General features: G+C 35.8%; 1 protein-coding gene across 2 annotated transcripts; it reads right to left on the bottom strand.

Moving 5' to 3' along the window:
- Nucleotides 1-6,020: 6,020 nt before the first annotated feature.
- LOC107479445 (dnaJ protein ERDJ2A) lies at nucleotides 6,021-12,316 on the bottom strand. 2 transcript variants are annotated; one of them, XM_016099577.3, is made up of 11 exons: nucleotides 12,150-12,316; nucleotides 11,407-11,635; nucleotides 11,233-11,328; nucleotides 10,965-11,085; nucleotides 10,739-10,845; nucleotides 10,433-10,650; nucleotides 9,727-9,904; nucleotides 9,528-9,647; nucleotides 8,354-8,440; nucleotides 7,839-7,949; nucleotides 6,021-7,134 (listed from the first exon to the last, which is right to left on the bottom strand). In XM_016099577.3, the coding sequence occupies exons 2-11, from the start codon at nucleotides 11,590-11,592 to the stop codon at nucleotides 6,301-6,303; spliced, it is 2,058 nt and encodes a 685-aa protein (XP_015955063.1). In that variant the 5' UTR covers nucleotides 11,593-11,635; nucleotides 12,150-12,316; the 3' UTR covers nucleotides 6,021-6,300. The 2 variants fall into 2 exon arrangements, with proteins under 2 accessions (XP_015955063.1, XP_015955064.1); XM_016099578.3 differs by lacking the exon at nucleotides 12,150-12,316 and adding an exon at nucleotides 11,954-12,122.
- Between the last annotated feature and the right edge of the window lie 6,086 nt (nucleotides 12,317-18,402).

Raw genomic sequence — 18,402 nt, 5'->3', positions numbered from 1 at the left:
AATTTTTGATAATGAGAGATAACGATGAATTGATCGTGATTAAGTATAATAAGAAGGGTTGTGATAATGAGAGATGACGGAGATCGATTAGGAGTAAGTATGATGATGAATGGTTGATGATGAATGAGTTAAATTGGGGATTGGGTATGAATTAAGACGAGAATGATGATGAGAGTGATTATGGTTATGAAAATAATATTGAATATGATTTTGATTGTGATACACCTGCCTTGGTAGATTTAGTGGAGCGATTCTACTTACTCCTAGACGTGGTGAGATATACCTACTTGGGTAGATGCAGTGGAGTGATTCCACTTGCTCCGGGTTTGGTTTGAAACTCCTGGGGTAGATACAATGGTTAGCCCCCACTTGCTCCCAGTTGAGAATGACTTGAGGTTTGAGAAATTATCTGAGTTTCGGATTTTCTTGGGTAGATGCAGTGGGTCGGCTCCACTTGCTCCAGGTGGAGATCCGAGACTCTATTGACCATGCGTCGTAAGTTTGGCTGGAGACTTAGACCTTTCTAGATGAGCTCTCCCCCATTCATATTTTTATATTGAATGATTATGATTTTAAGCTTGGGGATGTGCGCTCGCAGGGACGGTCCAATGGTTAGCTAGCAAGACATGTTGGGTTAGCTATGTAACCGACAGATGATATCATCAACGATAGGACAGTCATTCATCATTTGCATATGTTTGACTTGTTTGAGTTTGCCTATTTGTTTTGGATTTCTAAATCATATATGCTATGTTACCTGATTTTGTGCTACTTGTTCTACTTGTGCCTTAATTTTGTATTACTTATCTGTATTGTGATGAGTGAGAATTGCACCAGTTTGGATTTTTCCACTTAAAATAACTTCTGTTTCAAGTATAGACCAAACCGGCAACTAACTCCCACTATCAAAGTTTAATTTCTAATAAAAATAACCGAGAGTAATTAACCTCAGGTCGTCTTCCTCGGACAATGCAATTAAGATGTCACACTCTTAGTTCTGAGGAAAAGGGGATTTTGAAGTATAGAACGAAAGACTAAAAGAACTAAGAAATAAATGAACTAACCAATGATCAAAAAGGATATTAAAGGGAAGTAAGATCAAAACTAGTGAAAATGCTATAAATGCATAAAAGAGCCGTGACTTGGGAATGAGAATTAAAGAATCCTATCATCTTCATAACATCAACTATGACAACTATGATAAGTCAGTGACGCTTCGTCAACCCCTAATATCGAGGAGTAAGTCAAACAAGCATAATTGACCTTAATTCATAAGTCCTAGCTAACTTACTAATTACTTAGCAAAAAGCTAGCGTCAATGGAAACAAGAGCCAACTAACTACCCAAGAATTACCACTAAATGTCAGACATTATGACCCTAGTATCCTAGGAACTCAATTTCCAAGCCAAGGTGTGAAAATCTACTCAAAATCTATAGTTGGCATTTTCACAAACACCTTGTGAGCATAAAAGCAAAACATGTAAAATTGCAAAGGAAAGTGAAAACTATAACCAAACTATTCACAATATCAACAATAAACATGCAATCAAGCAAATATAAACCATAAAACACTAAATTCATTAACCAAAACTTCAAGAAACCAAAATTGCATATATTAACAAAATGCTTGAACCATAAGACAAAGTAGCTAGAGTAGTAAAATTAAGGAGGAAATTAAAGAGTACTTACAATGAGATAAGCAAAATCTAAGATCAAACTTAACTATAAAATGTTACAATGGAAATTAAGTAAACCTTAACAGAGAATTTTCTATATTACACTACTCATACTCCTAATGTGTTTTTCTACCCTAAAAGTGAGCTCCCTAAGCTAATCATAAGCTAATGCTTTGATATGGAATGAATCCCCTTCATATAGCACTCAATTCAACCTCTAGCCTTCCAAAATTGGGCCAAAGAGCCCCAAAAATTGCGAGCCCCGTGCTTCATTAATGAAGTCACGCGCTAGGACTTGTGCATATGCACAAATGTGTGCGTACGCACACTTACTGGTTTTTGCACTTGTGCGTACGCACAGGAGGTTGTGCGTACGCACACTTGAATGTGTGCTTTCCTTTTGTTTTTTCCATGAAATCTCTTCTTTTTACATGCTTCCTTCCACTTCTACCAACTCATTCTTGCCTAATTGACCTGAAATCACTCACAAAACACATCACGGCATCGAATGGAATAAAAAGTGGAATTAAATTGCTCAATTTAAGCACAAAAATGCATGTTTTCATATTTAGGTCTAAATTAGAGAGAAATCACAAAAGTATGCTTTTTTGCTGATTGTGAGTTTATATGATGAAATCCATCCAATTCAAGCCAGAAATTATCGTCAAATATGGACTCATCATATTGCTTGTATTTGTACAACTGAAAGGTCCCTCATGCTGGTGTCAGTTGATGCTGAGGGATGTTCTTGTTGAAATGAAATAATGAGATGATTAATTTAAAATGATGATTATTGAATGAGGTAACTTGAGCTCCCTGGGTAGATACAGTGAAGTGATTTTACTTGCTCCAGGTTGAGAATGAGATAATTGATATTTAAGCACTAAATTCAAATTTACTATCTATGGTTTTGTTCGGAATTGAGTGTTAAGAGGTTTGGAAAGAAGGGAAAGATGAGGAGTTGACTAGACTTAGTATCCCCTAGAACAGTTGCGTAATTCATGGATTAGTGAGAACCTAAGATGAATATATGAATAAAGAAAGTTTAGGATGTCTAGTGAATTTTTATTATAGTGCATTGCATTTATTTTGCACTTTTTTCATATTGGGAACCATGGGTCGGGGGTTCTCATTTTGTATATATCTATTGTTTTTCAGATGCAGGTCTAGGTGCTCAGCAGTGAGTTGTGGTTCATCTGAGAGCTGGCAAAGACCTTTGTATTCTCTGCTTTATATTTTGCTTAGATTCTCTCCACCTTTATTTTGAAAACTTATATTTTTTATTGATCTCCTTTGGGACTTGCCTATAGAGGCCTTTATGTATCATTTGGAAGTGATTAGGAGATATTGTTGTCAACTACTATTATACTGTACCCTAGCCGGCCTAAACTTTGCAGGTCGCGACTAGTGGCTATTTACTTATGTTACATAACTATACTTTGTCTTATTTTTACTCTTCTTTATGGCTAAATCTTCCTATCATTTTCGATTCACTCTTTGTCTTCTAATTGTCGATATGTGAATGTTACGAATTTGCGATTTTATTTTCACTCTTTTCAGGCTTCCTCGAGCATAAGGATTTGAATATTAAGGTGTTACATTATGGTATCAAAGCAGTTTGTTCTCGTGAGCCTGAGGAATGGACTGCTTATGCTTTAATGCATACTCTGAATTGTGCTTGTGGTATTTAGGATATATGTCTGATACATTTAGCATAAAGTTTGTGAGTATACTTTTGGAGAATTGAAGTACTTAACTTGAGATATTGAGACTGATCACCTTGATATCACTTATTTTGTGTGGATAAGACCTGAAATAGCAACTCGTGGACGGGGTCGCGGGCGGAGAGAAAATGAGGAACCCGCTCCTACTGGCAATCAAGCCAAATTTCTGGCTGCAATGACCCAACTTATCAACACTATGCAAGCTAATGTGGCGGCTGTCAACCAAGCAATGGGAAGGATGAACGGAAATGGGAATGGTAACGGAGCTGAAGGAAGCTCAGCTGCAGGTCCGATGACATTGGCAATATTTCTGAAGGTTATTCCTCCTACTTTTAGAGGATCGACTAATCCGACAGAAGCCGATAATTGGTTCTAGGCAATAGAGAGGGCAATGCAAGCATAGCAGGGGATCAGCTAGTTGAGTTTGCTGCTTACCAATTGGTTGGGAAAGCACAACACTGGTGGCAAGGAGCTCACTGTCTGCTGCAACAAGGAAATAAAAATGAGGTTATCACCTGGGAGAGGTTCAGAGAGGAGTTTTACAAGAAATACTTACTGTACAAATTTTTACTGTCGATACAACTAATTTATCTATAACTCTATTTTCAAATTTGAAATGAAATGTATAACAGGGAGTACAACATCATATGCCAATTGCTTTTCTAATGAGGTTAGTCAAATACTAGGTCGTCGATAAATTTTTATTAGCCTTTTGATATAAAGTTTAGTGTAAAATTGATATGGTATTATTACAGTTATATATGTTATTATTTTTTTAGGTGTCTTTTCTTATAGTTCAAGAATATTATAGACTTCAAACAGTTCCGTTTGTATTTTACTTTGAATAAAGATAAAACAGCATATTCAGTACGTTTATTATATAATGACGATGATAGTGTTATACTAAATTTGAGAAATTTATTATTATAGAATATTATTTTCGATTTATCATGTCAAATTAAAATGTAAACCCGTGCATCGCACAAGTTTAACACTAGTATTATATAAACTACATGTTCTAGAGATGATTTATATATTATTAAGTATAGGGAAATTGCATTTTTGAAAAATATTTTAGGAGAATCAGATAATTTTGGAAGGTGTTTATTTTATTTAAATAAAAAAGCCCATTTTTTATTAAAAATAGAGCAAAATTTTGAGTAAAACACTATGATTTTATTGTTTTTACTTTTTTTTCCTAAAAATCTTAAAAATAAAAATCACTAAAAGTGAAAATAGAACATGAAAATAAAAATCAAATATATATCTTGTTTTAAAGTTATTGATTTTCTTTTCTATTTATGTCATATTTCAATAAAGATCTTTTATCGTATTTTTATTTTTTGGGACTTAACCATCTATTTAGGAATTCTAATATTAATATTTGATAGTTTTAATAGAAAATTTATTATTGTTGATTATCAGGTAGAATTTGATAAATTTGTGAAAATATTGAGCTCATAATTACTAAGAGAGGCAGGTTAATTACATACATAATTTTTTTCCCTCTTAATTGCACGATGATAAGGAACTGTTCGCTGATGATGTGAAGTGATGAGATTGTATTTCACTATTTCTAGACGCAATGTAGGGTGATAGGTGACGCTACCATCTGTTTATGCTTGGGTCTGTTGAATATAAGCTGAGTCCACGTTTTCATTAATAGTCAAGCTACATATAAAATTGCGCTACACAAAGCCAGTCCAACATTGGAAAAATCAGCCCACATGATCTCTTCCACATGGGTCGGATTGACTTGAATACGGGTCCTTAAACTAGTGTCCGACTTAACCTGGGGAGCAAGTTAAATGCTCCTCCCACTACTTCGGTTATTGCCTCAGAGATAATAATCAACTTATTGTAAGTGAATAATCAACCATAATTTTCAAAAGTTATCTCCAAGGAATAATTAAATCCTACTTTGCTACTCTATAAATACTCCAACACTTAATATTTTTTTTTTAAGTCAGACTCACTTAAAACTTACTTAAACGGACTTAAAACATTAAAATCGCTTCCAGGTATCTCACCTATAATTCCAAAGCTGACCTGAAGCCATCTTGGATACCTTTACCACAACCTTCGACTTCATTCACAAAGCTCCCTATTCATAAGTACGTTTAGGTAAGCCTCGAAACAAAAACTATCTAGTTGTAAGCCGTAGCAGGACTTGGCAAATAATGTGTTTTTTTTTTATTTTTATTTTACACCGTCTATTCCATAGTAAAATGTCACTCAATGCATTGCGACCGGAATATAAAAAGATTAGAGAATAGTAGTTATGAAAGTAGTTAATTAGGTATACTCGTCTTTTTGCTCAATTTAAAAGTTCGATTATACTTTCAATATTTGGCCGATTTGGAGTCTTTTAAAACAATTTTCTACCTGGTTTTGTAGGTTGTGGTAAGTTGTTGTAAGTTGCTAAAACAATTTTCAAAGATTAATCTGATGTTCTGATTGCGTTGATTGCATTCCACCTCAATCTAATTGAAAAGCTTAACTTCTCTCGTCTCATCCACCTCTAGTTAACCCTAAACAATATTTCCTAGTACGGATTTCTCCTTGCTGATTACCCAAAATTAAAAATAAGCAGGAGGCATTCTAGTAGTATCGGCTACATGAGTTAATTGAACTAAAGATCCTGTTGAAAAAAGGGGTATCAAAATGTTTTACACTTAAGTGAAGTTAAATCAAAATTAAATCTTCAAGTTTATCTTCCATTTTAAACTTATCCAACAAAATGATAGCTTAAGCACCATATCAGATGAACTAGGATAAGAACGAACGCCCAAGTATAAATGCTATCCAACTCTTAACTAAAATGGATAGGAGACTATTACATTTGATGGTTCTTCTAAACACCGCCGGGTAAATAGATGAATAGTTCTATTTTGGTTCCTCATTCTTCATCAGAACTAGAATTTTCTACAGCTTTGCCATGCTTACTGGTGGTGCCATTGACAGCTTGCTGCTTATTCTTTGAGTTTTGATCATCTTCCTCGTCTTCGCTGTACTCACTCTCATAGTCATCATCATACTCTCCATCCTCATTATCATCATCCTCCTCAACTCCATCCTCCATGATAGGTCCTTCATCCGCCAACACAGCACCCCTCGTGCCGGCTCTAGTCCGTTTCAAGACCTTGAGCTTTAAGTTTATCCTTGTGTCGGAGCCCAACCAAGAGTCGCACAAACAATAGCAAGTCAAATTGTAGTTCCCTTCGGATGGGGCCTGGAACTTGCCCATAACCAATCTAGCTCCTCCCTTAACCTTGTCAACTGCTTCGGCTACTGCCCTACTGGTCTCCTTCACGGTTGCTCCTGAACCCTCCATAGATTCCTCAATTGCCTTAGAAGCAGCAGTTACAGCAGCAGCTTCATCCATGAAACTAACCTTCTGAGAAAACCACACATTATTCGAGACAGAATCCGCAAGCAAGAACCAGAAATTTTCTTCCTTGTGAAATGGGTAGTAAGGTGTATGCGGAAGGGCACCAATCAGGCCATTCCCACGTTTAATATTTACCCATGCATGTAGAGTAACAATGTCACCCTCTTGGATACCCTCTTCACCTTCAGTCTCGCAAGTTACTTCGAGTGTCAAGGAAGGCATCATATCCAATACAATCTCAATGTCTTTTACATCAGATGAAGATAACCCAGCTGTTTGAGTAAGCAGATCAGCTCGCTCCTGTGAGTCCATATCATGAAGTTCCTGAAAAGTTCTGACCTTCTGCAAATCAAGAAAAAAATTGGTAAGGCCCAGGAAAACAAAGACATTTAAACATCCAATAGCAGTCACTAAATATGTGAACCATCACTAATTATCAAAATATGTTGAGCATAGATAACTGCAGTTTTCTTTTTAAATAAACTGCAGTAGAGCAGTAACAAAAGTGCTACATGTACATTAAAAATTAACCACCAAATCCACCACTATGTATTTGTATATACAAATTGATTTATACATTTTTCCAACTAAATAATTAGCCACTAAAATAATCAAACTGTCATAGTAGAATAATTAAACCTGCAATAAACTAATAATCAAACTTGTTTATGTTAGTATAAGAGATTCCAAATATGTCTTTCTATAAGCAATGGCTAATTGGTAGCTAATTTTTTGTGGATATGTAGCATGATTGGATAAATAAATATCAAAAATGACAACCAAACAAATAATTTCCATTTGTCAATTACAAGATCACCAAACAGAAATCAGACTTCAATAGTATTAATTCAGCAAGCAGTAAACTAGCACTGTTAGATGCCCCAACAATAAGAGCATGAAAGTTCTTTATAAAGCAACCGAGCTATAGGCGTGGCCACAAGATCTTTAGACCTTGTGATGATAGGTAACATCACAGATATGAACATCTAGGCCCAGACAAAAGCATTCAGACTTGAATAAAGATTGCACGTAAAATGTTCCCTTACTTTGCGGTTTAGCTTCTTAATAACAGTCTCATTAATATGTGGCAGCTGCAGAAATGGTGCAATGCCTTCTGGTGATCCACCGGTAGTCTTTCTAGCACTTAGTGGAACAGCCTGTACCGGAGAAGATGAAAAAAGAACTTCAGATGAAAATGGCTTTACATCAAAAGAAATTCAAGTGGCCAAAAATTAAAAATGGTTCACTAACCAAAGCAAGCAAAATCATCATAAACCAATAGATATTATTACACCCTTAATAAGGAACATAATATGTGAAATTTGTGAAAACATATGCTTTTGATGGGTAGGTGGAGGGGCTTTTGATTCTAATTTTACTAGTAGAATTATCTTACCAGGCAAGGGTAGATATTATATCATAGATAAAGGAAAATAAGGAACAAGACCTATAATAATACACCAAATAATATGTTCCCTAAAATTAAGGTTTAGGTTTTTAAGGTACAACTGGCAGACACAAATATGACTGCATTATATTATACTTGGCTTAGATTCATTACCTGGATGATACACTGAGAAAGCTCAACAACACCAATTGCGGGCCTCAGCCACCCATGCCCCTGAGCATTGCGTGGTATAACTGCCATCTTTTAAGAAAAAAATAGACCATTAATAGATTTGCCAAGATGCAAAAATATCATGGATTCAAAACTATAAATTCATAAGGCAATATATTGCATGCATCATATAAGAGAATCACGAATTGGAAAACAGAACATGACAAAGTCATAGTTATCAAATCAGGGATCAAATTGTGGATTGGTATGTTTATATTTCGAATAGTGAATTGTATGATTCATATAACAAATCTAAAAAACAAAAAGGGCAACCCAGTCCACAAGCATGGAGAAGAAATAAACAAAGTCGACAGATCTCTTAATTGACTGAAAAAAGGTAAAATAGTAAACAATAAATAAGTTAGAATTGTGAAAATGAGAAGAAAATCAATTAGACATAAAGAAAATTATATTATCTTTAGATTTTGTGATATACAGGCCAAAATTGCTGACTTGAGAAATGGCATCTAGTCATAGTAATCATAATGGTTCTTATAATCTTATTATGTTAACTTAGTTGAATGAAATTGAAATCCACATCATGCGAGGATGATCTGCATGTTTCACTATTCATGATAGATACATCTTAGATTTACAACTAAATCTCATGCCCCTCATTCTCGTATTTCTACAACTTATTTTATATTTATATAAATCCATCAACAAGAGAAAGCACAATTCAAATAAGATTAAGTCAAGAAATATTAGCATAACTACAATGTTATATTTGAATAAATCCATTCATCTACACCTTAGCAAATAACTTTCTCCCATCTTGCATAAGTGCAGAAAAAGAGTATATTATCAGTTCATATCTAAAGGTTAACCATGTTTATATGCTAAGTTGTCAATAGGGCAGATCCTATATATTATCCATTTTACATGCTGAGGCATGTGACATGTCTCTGGACTCGGTGAAGAATAAACCTTTTGGTAGGACCCCCAGATATCAGCACATGGAAGAAATCACCCTTAACTTTTATAATTAATTGCAATGCTTTAACTTTTATAATTAATTGCAATGCTGTACAAGATGATGCAAATCTGAAGCCTAAAGGGAACAGCATGATAGAGAAAGAATGAACATTGAACCTTTAAGACTGGATTAAAAAGTCACCTTCATTAATTCTTCAAGAAGGCGGGGTGCTGTTTCTAAAATTCGCTTAAAATCACTTTGTAGTGATGGTGACAAGGCTGCGAATTCTCGGGTCAACTGAGCTTGAACTAATAACTCAGTCTGAAAGAAAATAGCATACAAAGTTAGCACATAATGGGCCTTGAGAATCTGAACACAACGCATTATTAGTATAAGGTACCTTAACCAGTGCGGGATGCTGCTTCCAAAACTTAGCTTGCTCCTGCTTAATGTTCTTGAGGTCAAGGTTCAGCTCACTCCTCACTAACATAAAGAGCTTTTGAAGAGGTTCGTCATCGGTCCTACGAACTGGAATTTCCATATATTCAGCAGCCTTTATGAAGACATCCATGACTTTGCTGTATCACACAGTAGCCGCAGATATTAAAAAGACAAAAAAAACAGAAACAAAAAGAGAAGTTTCAACTTCAAGGAAACAAGATAACAAATAATTTACAAGGAAAGAAAAGGAAGCCATGATATTATCAAATACCATTATCCTTATATATAACTAGTATCATGCAAATTGACCAACTAAAAGAACTTATTGCTTCACTGTTTTCTCCTCTGTTTGACAATTGTTTCAATTAACTTTTTCATCAACATTGCAGTGCAATTCAGTCTGGTAAGTCAGCATCGAAAGGGATTTAAATTTTAAAATATAATTTAGTTTTACACAAGCAGTCATTTACTAATTAACATGATATTTCTCATTGCACTTCAAGCTAACTTAAAAATATAATAAATATCCATGAAAGGAAAAAGATAATAAACTGAGCAGCCAATATCTTACAGCATACAATAATGTGGGGTCTTACATACCAACACAGGATAAGCTACGGATCGAAAGCCAGATGGAGCTTAACTGGCACAAAATATGAGTTTACCTGGGAGCCAAAGAAGGCTTCATAAGGTAATAGTAAGTGGACAGTGTTTGATGCATCACATAGTTGCCGGTATACTTCGATGATCTGGAGAGATAAATTACAGCAATAACCAATGGCAAGAGAATACACACGCCAACAATCCAAAGCAGAAGTATGCCACCAGATGCTCCATCAATATTTAGCAGGAATTGAGGGAGTGCTATGCCCATTTGAAATCCCTACAACGAAATATTGTTTTTTTGCTAACATGTAAGCAGAAAGACAACAAGCCACTGAGCATTTTTCCATAATATTCAGTTTATTTACCTGTCTTCCATCAGGATGGCCATATTTTTCATAGTTCTCACGTGCTACAGGATCTGTCAGAGCTTGATAAGCCTTCGCAATGTACTCAACAAAATACTTGTGAGCCTCTGAAATAAAATAATAGAAAAATTACCAATTACAAGGGAACTTACAGGAGGTCCAACTTCTTGCAAACATGAAAGTTTGCAACTATAAGAAGCATGCAATAAACTAAAACACCTTCAACCTGGATCTGGATTTTTATCAGGATGGTATTGAATAGAAAGTCTCCTATATTTTTTCTTTATTTCAGACTCTGGTGCTCCAGGCTCTAACCCAAGAATGCTAAATGGATCAAAAACTTGAATCTGCATAAATTTACCCGAGAAAGTTCAGAATCCATGACCCATATATTTGAACACTCAACCAATAAGAGAAGTGTTCTACAATGAATATAAGATCCCTCAATACCGAACATGAATCTCATGAAGTAGAATACTTAAATAATTGCTTACCTCTCCACTCATAGACTTTATGTAGTAAACCAGAATAATCATGACCACCCAAAGCAGCAACAATGTGAAGTTACTACATGTTGAGACACTCGAAATCTGCAACATTTAAATCATATGTCAACTAAATAAAAAACCCAACAAGAAGAACAACACAGGGAGCAAAAATTATCTCACCCTCTTGAATATTGATTTACGGTACTTCCCGGATTTTGAACATTCAGAGCAATGACAGTGAATACTCTTTGATTTTTTGGTGGCAGCACGGCATAACTTGGTAATTGTATAGGGCACAATGGGGATGGCCATTATGGTCAATATGAAAATTGGGAACAGTGCACTGTTCTCCTCTGAAGCAGCCATGGTTGCTTACTACACTCAGCAACCTCTTACAATGTTATTAGACCTGCAAGGGTTGAATCCAGTTACATCTCATCACTCAATAGTAAAACACTATAATCTTCCATCAGATAATCCTGCAGAATTCTACACTGTTACACAAAACGCATGGAACGAAAAAACAGGATCAAAGATTCTACACAAGGCTATTGAAAACGGATGAAATTTTCTACAAGGAAACCAGAAAACAAAAATTCGAAAATGCACTCCGGAATTCCCCTTGCCAGGCTAGATTCCACATTAACAAAAGCAAAATAAACAACAAATTGGTGAATCTAGAGCATAATTTCACCAAAACGAATGTTAAATCAAATAGGAACCCTACCAAACCAGTGACCAGCAGAAAGATGAAAATTGAATAAGTAAATCGAATCTCCAAATCAAGGAGATCCAGGATTACACCAAGGCAAAGGCAGAGAATCAAGGGGCAAAAATTGGGCAATAAAAAATCAGAGAAAGAGGAGAGAAAAGGTCAACTGGAAGAGGGAATAAATCGAACGATGGAAAGAAGGAAGGAAAACCTTTTGGGGGATTTTAGAGCTGCAGACTGCGGACTGAGATGCGATCCCAGAGAAACGAAAATTAAAATTTAATTCTAATTTATAATAATCATTATAATTATAAATATGGATATGAATATGTTATTTAATTTTGGTTCATACGATTAGTCGTTCGGCCATATCTATCCTATATAATATATGTAAATCTGTTTCTATACTTCTATGATCCATATAGAAAGAATTAATTTGATTTTTTTTTGTTTTCCAATTTATTATCCTAAAAGATTAGGCTTGAGGCAGAGTTTAAGTGCAGGTACGTAGAAAACAAATTTGATAATGTGTTATTTTGGTTGCAAGTTGTAACTTGTTTTTCTATTTTTTTGCTTTTTCAATATTTTGAATTTGATTTTTATAGGTAAATTAGAGATTGATTTTGTTCCGGCCCAACCCACTAATACTCCGAGTCACGAACCCTCAACCAGACGGGTTTGCCGACTCGAGCCAACAGACGACTCACGCGTCACCTCTTCTTTTCACGATGAACCTGGACAGCTAGCAAAAACTTCTAGGAAGGTGGGCCTGATCACGAGGGGCCCATCCCGGGTAAAGAGTATAAATGAGGAAGGACCTATCCCTCCCCACAGGTATGTCATCCACCTTACCTTAATAAATGTCATAGTAAACGTCATAGCCAGGCGCCTTCATCCCAGTTTGCGCTCAGGTCCTGGCCCCTTCACGTCTCTGCTCCATCCACAACCTAACCCGACACTCCGAATATCCGAGCAGATGAACATTGACACTGTCTGTGGGGACCTGGTGCGAGGATGGACAATTTTTTGTTTGGAGAAGGAGCGGATGAGGGAGGACCTTGTTTGAGAAGCAGGATAGGCTCCGCAGCCTCCTCTCATGAACCATTAGGACCACACTCTCATCGAAGCGACCCCCTCCAAATCTCCCGAGCGATGCCCATTTGGCGGAACGAGTGACAGTGGTGCAAGGATCATGCAAGAACTCCACCATCGAGTACAAAATCTGGAGAGAAAGCTAGCGGTAAGGAATCGTTACCGACCCGAACATAGTAAGGACCCTCGGCCCAGCCTGTCCCGTACCCGATCCCCCTCTAGGAGATGGAAGGCCAGGAGAGAAGTCCCAGGAGGGACGAGAGAGAGCGAGCTGACACTCGGTTTCGTTCCACCCGCGATAGGTCAGAAGGCTGCGGGAGACCAAGAGAGATAGAGCAAGGAGAAGACGCGACCCCATCATCATGGGTGCCACCCCTTTTCATCCCTCGATCCTCAAGGTCCAGCTGCCAAAAAACTTTAACAAGCTTATGGACATGCTGTACTGATGAGTGGATATTTTATACCCTTTTTGGTACTGTTTTCTTAGTATTTTTAGTTATATTTTGTTGAGTTTTATTATGTTTTAGTAGGTTTTAGTGCAAAATTCACATTTTGGATGCTAATTTAAGTTTTCATGTTTTTCTTATAATTTTAGGTGATTTTTGGATGAATTTGGCAAGTTTTGGCAAAGTCTGATTCAGAGGCAAAGAAAGGATAGCAGATGTTGTCAAATCCTGACCTCCGTGCATTTAAACGAGAATTTCTAGAGTTACATAGGTCCAATTGATGCGCTCTTAACGTCGTTGGAAAGCTAACTTTCAGGGCTTTCCAGCAATATATAACGGTCTATACTTTTCTTTGGAATGGACTGCCCAAAAGGGGCATTGAACGCCTAACTTACCCTCTTTTTGGCGTTCAACGCCCAAAACTAGCATTAACGCCCACTCACTCAAGTTGGACGCCAAGCTCAACCCAACACTCACCAAGTGGGCCCAGAAGTGAATTTTCACACCTTTAGATTAGTCTATTTCCTTTTTGTAATTTTTAATTATTATTAATACCTTTTTGGGTCTAGTTATTAGTATAAATAGAAGGAAGATCACCCATGTTAAGGAGCTTCATCTTCTTCCAACTTATCATACACTATTTCTATACAGTATGAGCGACTGAACCTCCTAGGTTAAGGATAGGAGCTCTATTCATTCCCATGGATTAATATTATTACTTTTCTACTTTAATACATGTTTTGTAACACCTTAACTTTTAGCACGTCATGATCATACTAAGAATAAGGCGTTACGACTCTATTTTCCTTTTATTAGCTATTTGATATTGAGCCTCTACATGTTAACTGGTCGATAGTTTTTAAGAAAAACGAAATTCCTTTTAGTTTGGTATATACTTCAAGCTCAACTATGGCAGATAAACATATACTCACATAATTAATATTAATACATAATAATTATTCTTACAAGACTTAAATACAAATCTTCCCCTTTGTAAAAATACAACACTTTACAAAAATCAAAGGCGAGAGGAAATAAACCCAGAAGCAACTAGCCAAACAAGCCTTCTATTCATCCATAGCTTTTTAATTAGCCATCATGTCTGTATCTTTGAAAAGGTTTTTTAAAAACTTTGGGGTGAGAACAAAGCCACACGTTCTCAGTAGGAAACCTGAACGCCGCAATAAACAGAGTAAATACAAATAGCTAATTTATATCATAAAAATAATTTCACTTAAAACAGTTTTAAACTCCTTTCTTTAAATCACGTTTCTTAAACAAAATTCCAGTCATATTAACAATTCCTTATCCATAAATAACATTCCTCAATACATTATTAAGACCACAACACAAGTAAAATATCCATCAAGCACACAAGTAAATCACCAAAACAACAGCACAATCACAAATAAACAAAATAAAGCAAACCCAATCAAATGTAAATGTGCAAACAAGATGATGCATGCCTATCCCTAGCATAGGCCATGGGCTCATGCGTCGGTTGTCTACCCGCAACCCAACGTTACTCGAAGTGAATCCCAAATATAGTTCCTTTACTGTGTCAATTATACACATTGGTATCACGGTTACCCATGTCAATTATAATTCATCATAATAACATTTTAATGTGTATCATAGTAAGAAACAGTGCTATCAGTTAGGCAAACATTCCCGCATTAGCAATCTCATGCTATCAATTAGGCGGGCACTTTCGCATTAGCAGTTTGGCACAAGGCCCATTTAACATACAATTCTCATTTATTTATTTCATTCATTACTTCCCTTTTCTTTTCCTCTAAGTATCCTTTCCATTATGCCTCCACTTCACCTTACAGCCAAGCATACCTCCGCATCACCAAGAAGCTAAAAGTACCTCCGCATCACCGTGAAACTAGGCGTACCTCCGCATCACCTTTTAACTTTAAACGTATCCTAAGGATAACTTACACACCTTTGTTTAACTAAGTTCATACATTCTGCCAATTTTGGACATATCCTTTGGGTCTAAGCCAATTTTTTTTCCACATTTATATTAGAATTGAATTAGATAGCTAACTTAATAAAATTTGCTGCTGCGTTAAAGAGAATTTAGAAAAAAATACAGCAAGCAGCTCTGTTTTTGATAAATCTATAATAAATTCAATTCTAATCTATTACTTCTAAATTTTGATGAGGACATACTTAACGCTCATAAGTTTTAGAAAAAACAAATTCCAAATCCATATCACCTCGTTTGGTTAATTAAAAGTCAGTTGGAAGTGCTGCCCTGTTACTTTATATTAGTTCTGAATTTTCTATGAGCAGTCCAACTTCCAAGAGACATAACTAACTCTACAAAATAGAAATGGATATAAAATTTATACTCACTTAAAATAGATTGATAGATCTTTAAAATAATTTTGAAAACAACTCAAAATTTTAAATAAATCAAAAGTTATAGCATCTGGAAGTTGGTACTACAGAACCAGAAAACCAGAAAATTCTGCAGCAACCACTAAACTTCAAAAATTCATATATTCCAAACCACTTGGTCAAATTCTCTAATCTTTTTATGGAGTAATCTTGAATTATTTAAATTTGATAGAAAAATTGGTTGGTTTGAAAATCATGTCCAGATTACTCCCAGCAAGTACTAGCAGCAAGTATAACTTCAAAATACACAACATCATCAATAATCACTACATTAAATCATTACACCAATCACCAATTACAACTATGATTCAACTCAATTCCAACAATTATTCACACAAAGCAACCATAAACCCTTTGCAGTTACTCATTTAATTTTATTGGCATTCATAACTTAAAACATTTATTTTTAAAACAAATCCCCTACCTCAATTAGTCGAATTTTGAAATTAACCCAATAAACCCTATTTTGTTTTGAATTCGCAGCAGCGACGACACCCCAGTGCAATTGGAACAGCGGCAGCAGTATCAATTGAAACAGCAGCAACGCCAATCGCCTACGGTGGTGGCAGTAACAGCAGCTTCGATGCAGAACCAAGGTAGCAGCAGTAGCTTGTCTTCTCCAGCAGTGGTTCTCATAGCAGCGCCATAAGCTCTGTTAGGTAGAGAAAGATAGGGTTCAGTTATGGTAGAGTGAAGCAGTAATTAGAAACGGCGACACCCACAACAGCAGCAGTCCCAGTGGCATCTCCTTTCACTCTTGACAACGACGATGATGGCAATAGCAGTGCGGTCTCCCTCTTTTCTCACCATGTGCAGCAGTGACACGAACCTTCCTTCCATTCTCCTCTCTTTTCCTTCTTCTCAGCTCTCCTTCGATTTTGTATCTTCTAGGAGTTGTTGTTATGAATAAGCAAGTAAGAATAAGTCATTCACAAGAACGAGTGGTGACGAGTGAAGGAATGTGGCTGAGTGAGTAAGGGATAAGTGTCATTGTGAGTGAGTCATGGTGATGGAGGAGGAGAAAAGAACGCATGTGTATGTGTTGGAAAAGAAAGAGTGATACGCGTGTGTTGGTGAGATGAGTGTTATGAGTGTCTGTAGCTTATTCTAGAGTTAAGAAAATACATACTAGTAGTATAAAATTTTACAAACTCTTTGAATTAAAATAATAATTTAAAATTTGATTATAATACCAAAAATTATTTTGGAGATCTATAAAATTTATCAACATACTAATAAATTCAAATAATTATTTTAAATTTGAAAACTACAATAATCAAATTAATTATCTTTTATAAAAATTTGAGCTCAAAATATTAATTATTCAATATAAATCATATATTTTTCATCACTTGTAAATTACCGAAATTCTAATTTCAATTATACAAATTAACTCATTCAATAAAATTATATATATAATAATTCCTAATCAATTTAAACCTGAATAGTCATAAAAAATCAATTTGATGATAGCTATTAAAATAGTTTCTAAATAAATAGTTTAAACTAATAAAATAGATCATAAATAATTTTCGATCAAAGTTTCGAAAATTCGGGTTGTTATATATTTGATTTCATTCTATGATGTATTGTCGTTCTTTATCTTTATGAATCTGGGGTGGAACGAGAGTATGACCCCTTATTCTACATGAGCTCTTGTGAAGCCTTAGCCGGATAGTATTGAGCTGCTACTTGAGAATACATCACAGGTTCCAATAAGTTATCTGGGCTAATTGGGATACGTGACATAAAATCTTGTTAGTCATGGGTAATTGAGGTCTCTATGGCATTAGGGCTAGAATATTGAGCATCATTCTTTGATCAGAAAGATCTAACCTTGTCTGTGGCGTTTTGATTAGGATCACCAGAGATTGAAATGCGTGAGTGATAGGCAAAATTGTGACTCATACTTTTCACAACTCGAACAATTCCTAGCAATGGCTCCAAAAACTTAGTGCACAATACTATGGTTCACACACATTCTTCACAACTTCGCACAACTAACCAGCAAGTGCACTGGGTCATCCAAGTAATAAACCTTACGTGAGTAAGGGTCGATCCCACGGAGATTCTAATGGTTATAATGGTTTTCGAATATAAAGATAAATAAAGCATAAAATAAAGATAGAGATACTTATGTAATTCATTCGTGGGAATTTCAGATAAGCGCATGAAGATACTGTGTTCCTTCTGAATCTTTGCTTTCCTACTGCTTTCATCCAATCATTCTTACTCCTTTCTATGGAAAGCTATATGTTAGGGGATCACCGTTGTCAATGGCTACCGTCCATTCTCTCAGTGAAAATGGTCCAGGTGCAATGTCACCGCACGACTAACCTTCTGTCGGTTCTCGATCATGTAGGAATAGGATTTACCATCCTTTTGCGTCTGTCACCACGCCCTACAGTCGCGAGTTTGAAGCTCATCACAGTCATTCAATCCCTGAATCCTACTCGGAATACCACAGACAAGGTTTAGACTTTCCGGATTCTCAAGAATACTGCCAATGGATTC

Source organism: Arachis duranensis, chromosome 3 (assembly GCF_000817695.3).
Source record: "Arachis duranensis cultivar V14167 chromosome 3, aradu.V14167.gnm2.J7QH, whole genome shotgun sequence".
Taxonomy (NCBI): domain Eukaryota; kingdom Viridiplantae; phylum Streptophyta; class Magnoliopsida; order Fabales; family Fabaceae; genus Arachis; species Arachis duranensis.
Note: the sequence above shows the minus strand (reverse complement) of the source record. Positions and strands in the feature narration are given on the sequence as shown.

Excerpts from the sequence above, each read along its gene's own strand:
- LOC107479445 (XM_016099577.3), bottom strand. The coding sequence starts at position 11,592 with ATGGCTGCTTCAGAGGAGAACAGTGCACTGTTCCCAATTTTCATATTG. Across the intron at positions 8,441-9,527 it reads TTCTTGAAGAATTAATGAAG|ATGGCAGTTATACCACGCAA; the intron begins GTGACTTTTTAA and ends TTTTCTTAAAAG. Across the intron at positions 7,950-8,353 it reads TTTCTCAGTGTATCATCCAG|GCTGTTCCACTAAGTGCTAG; the intron begins GTAATGAATCTA and ends TCTCCGGTACAG.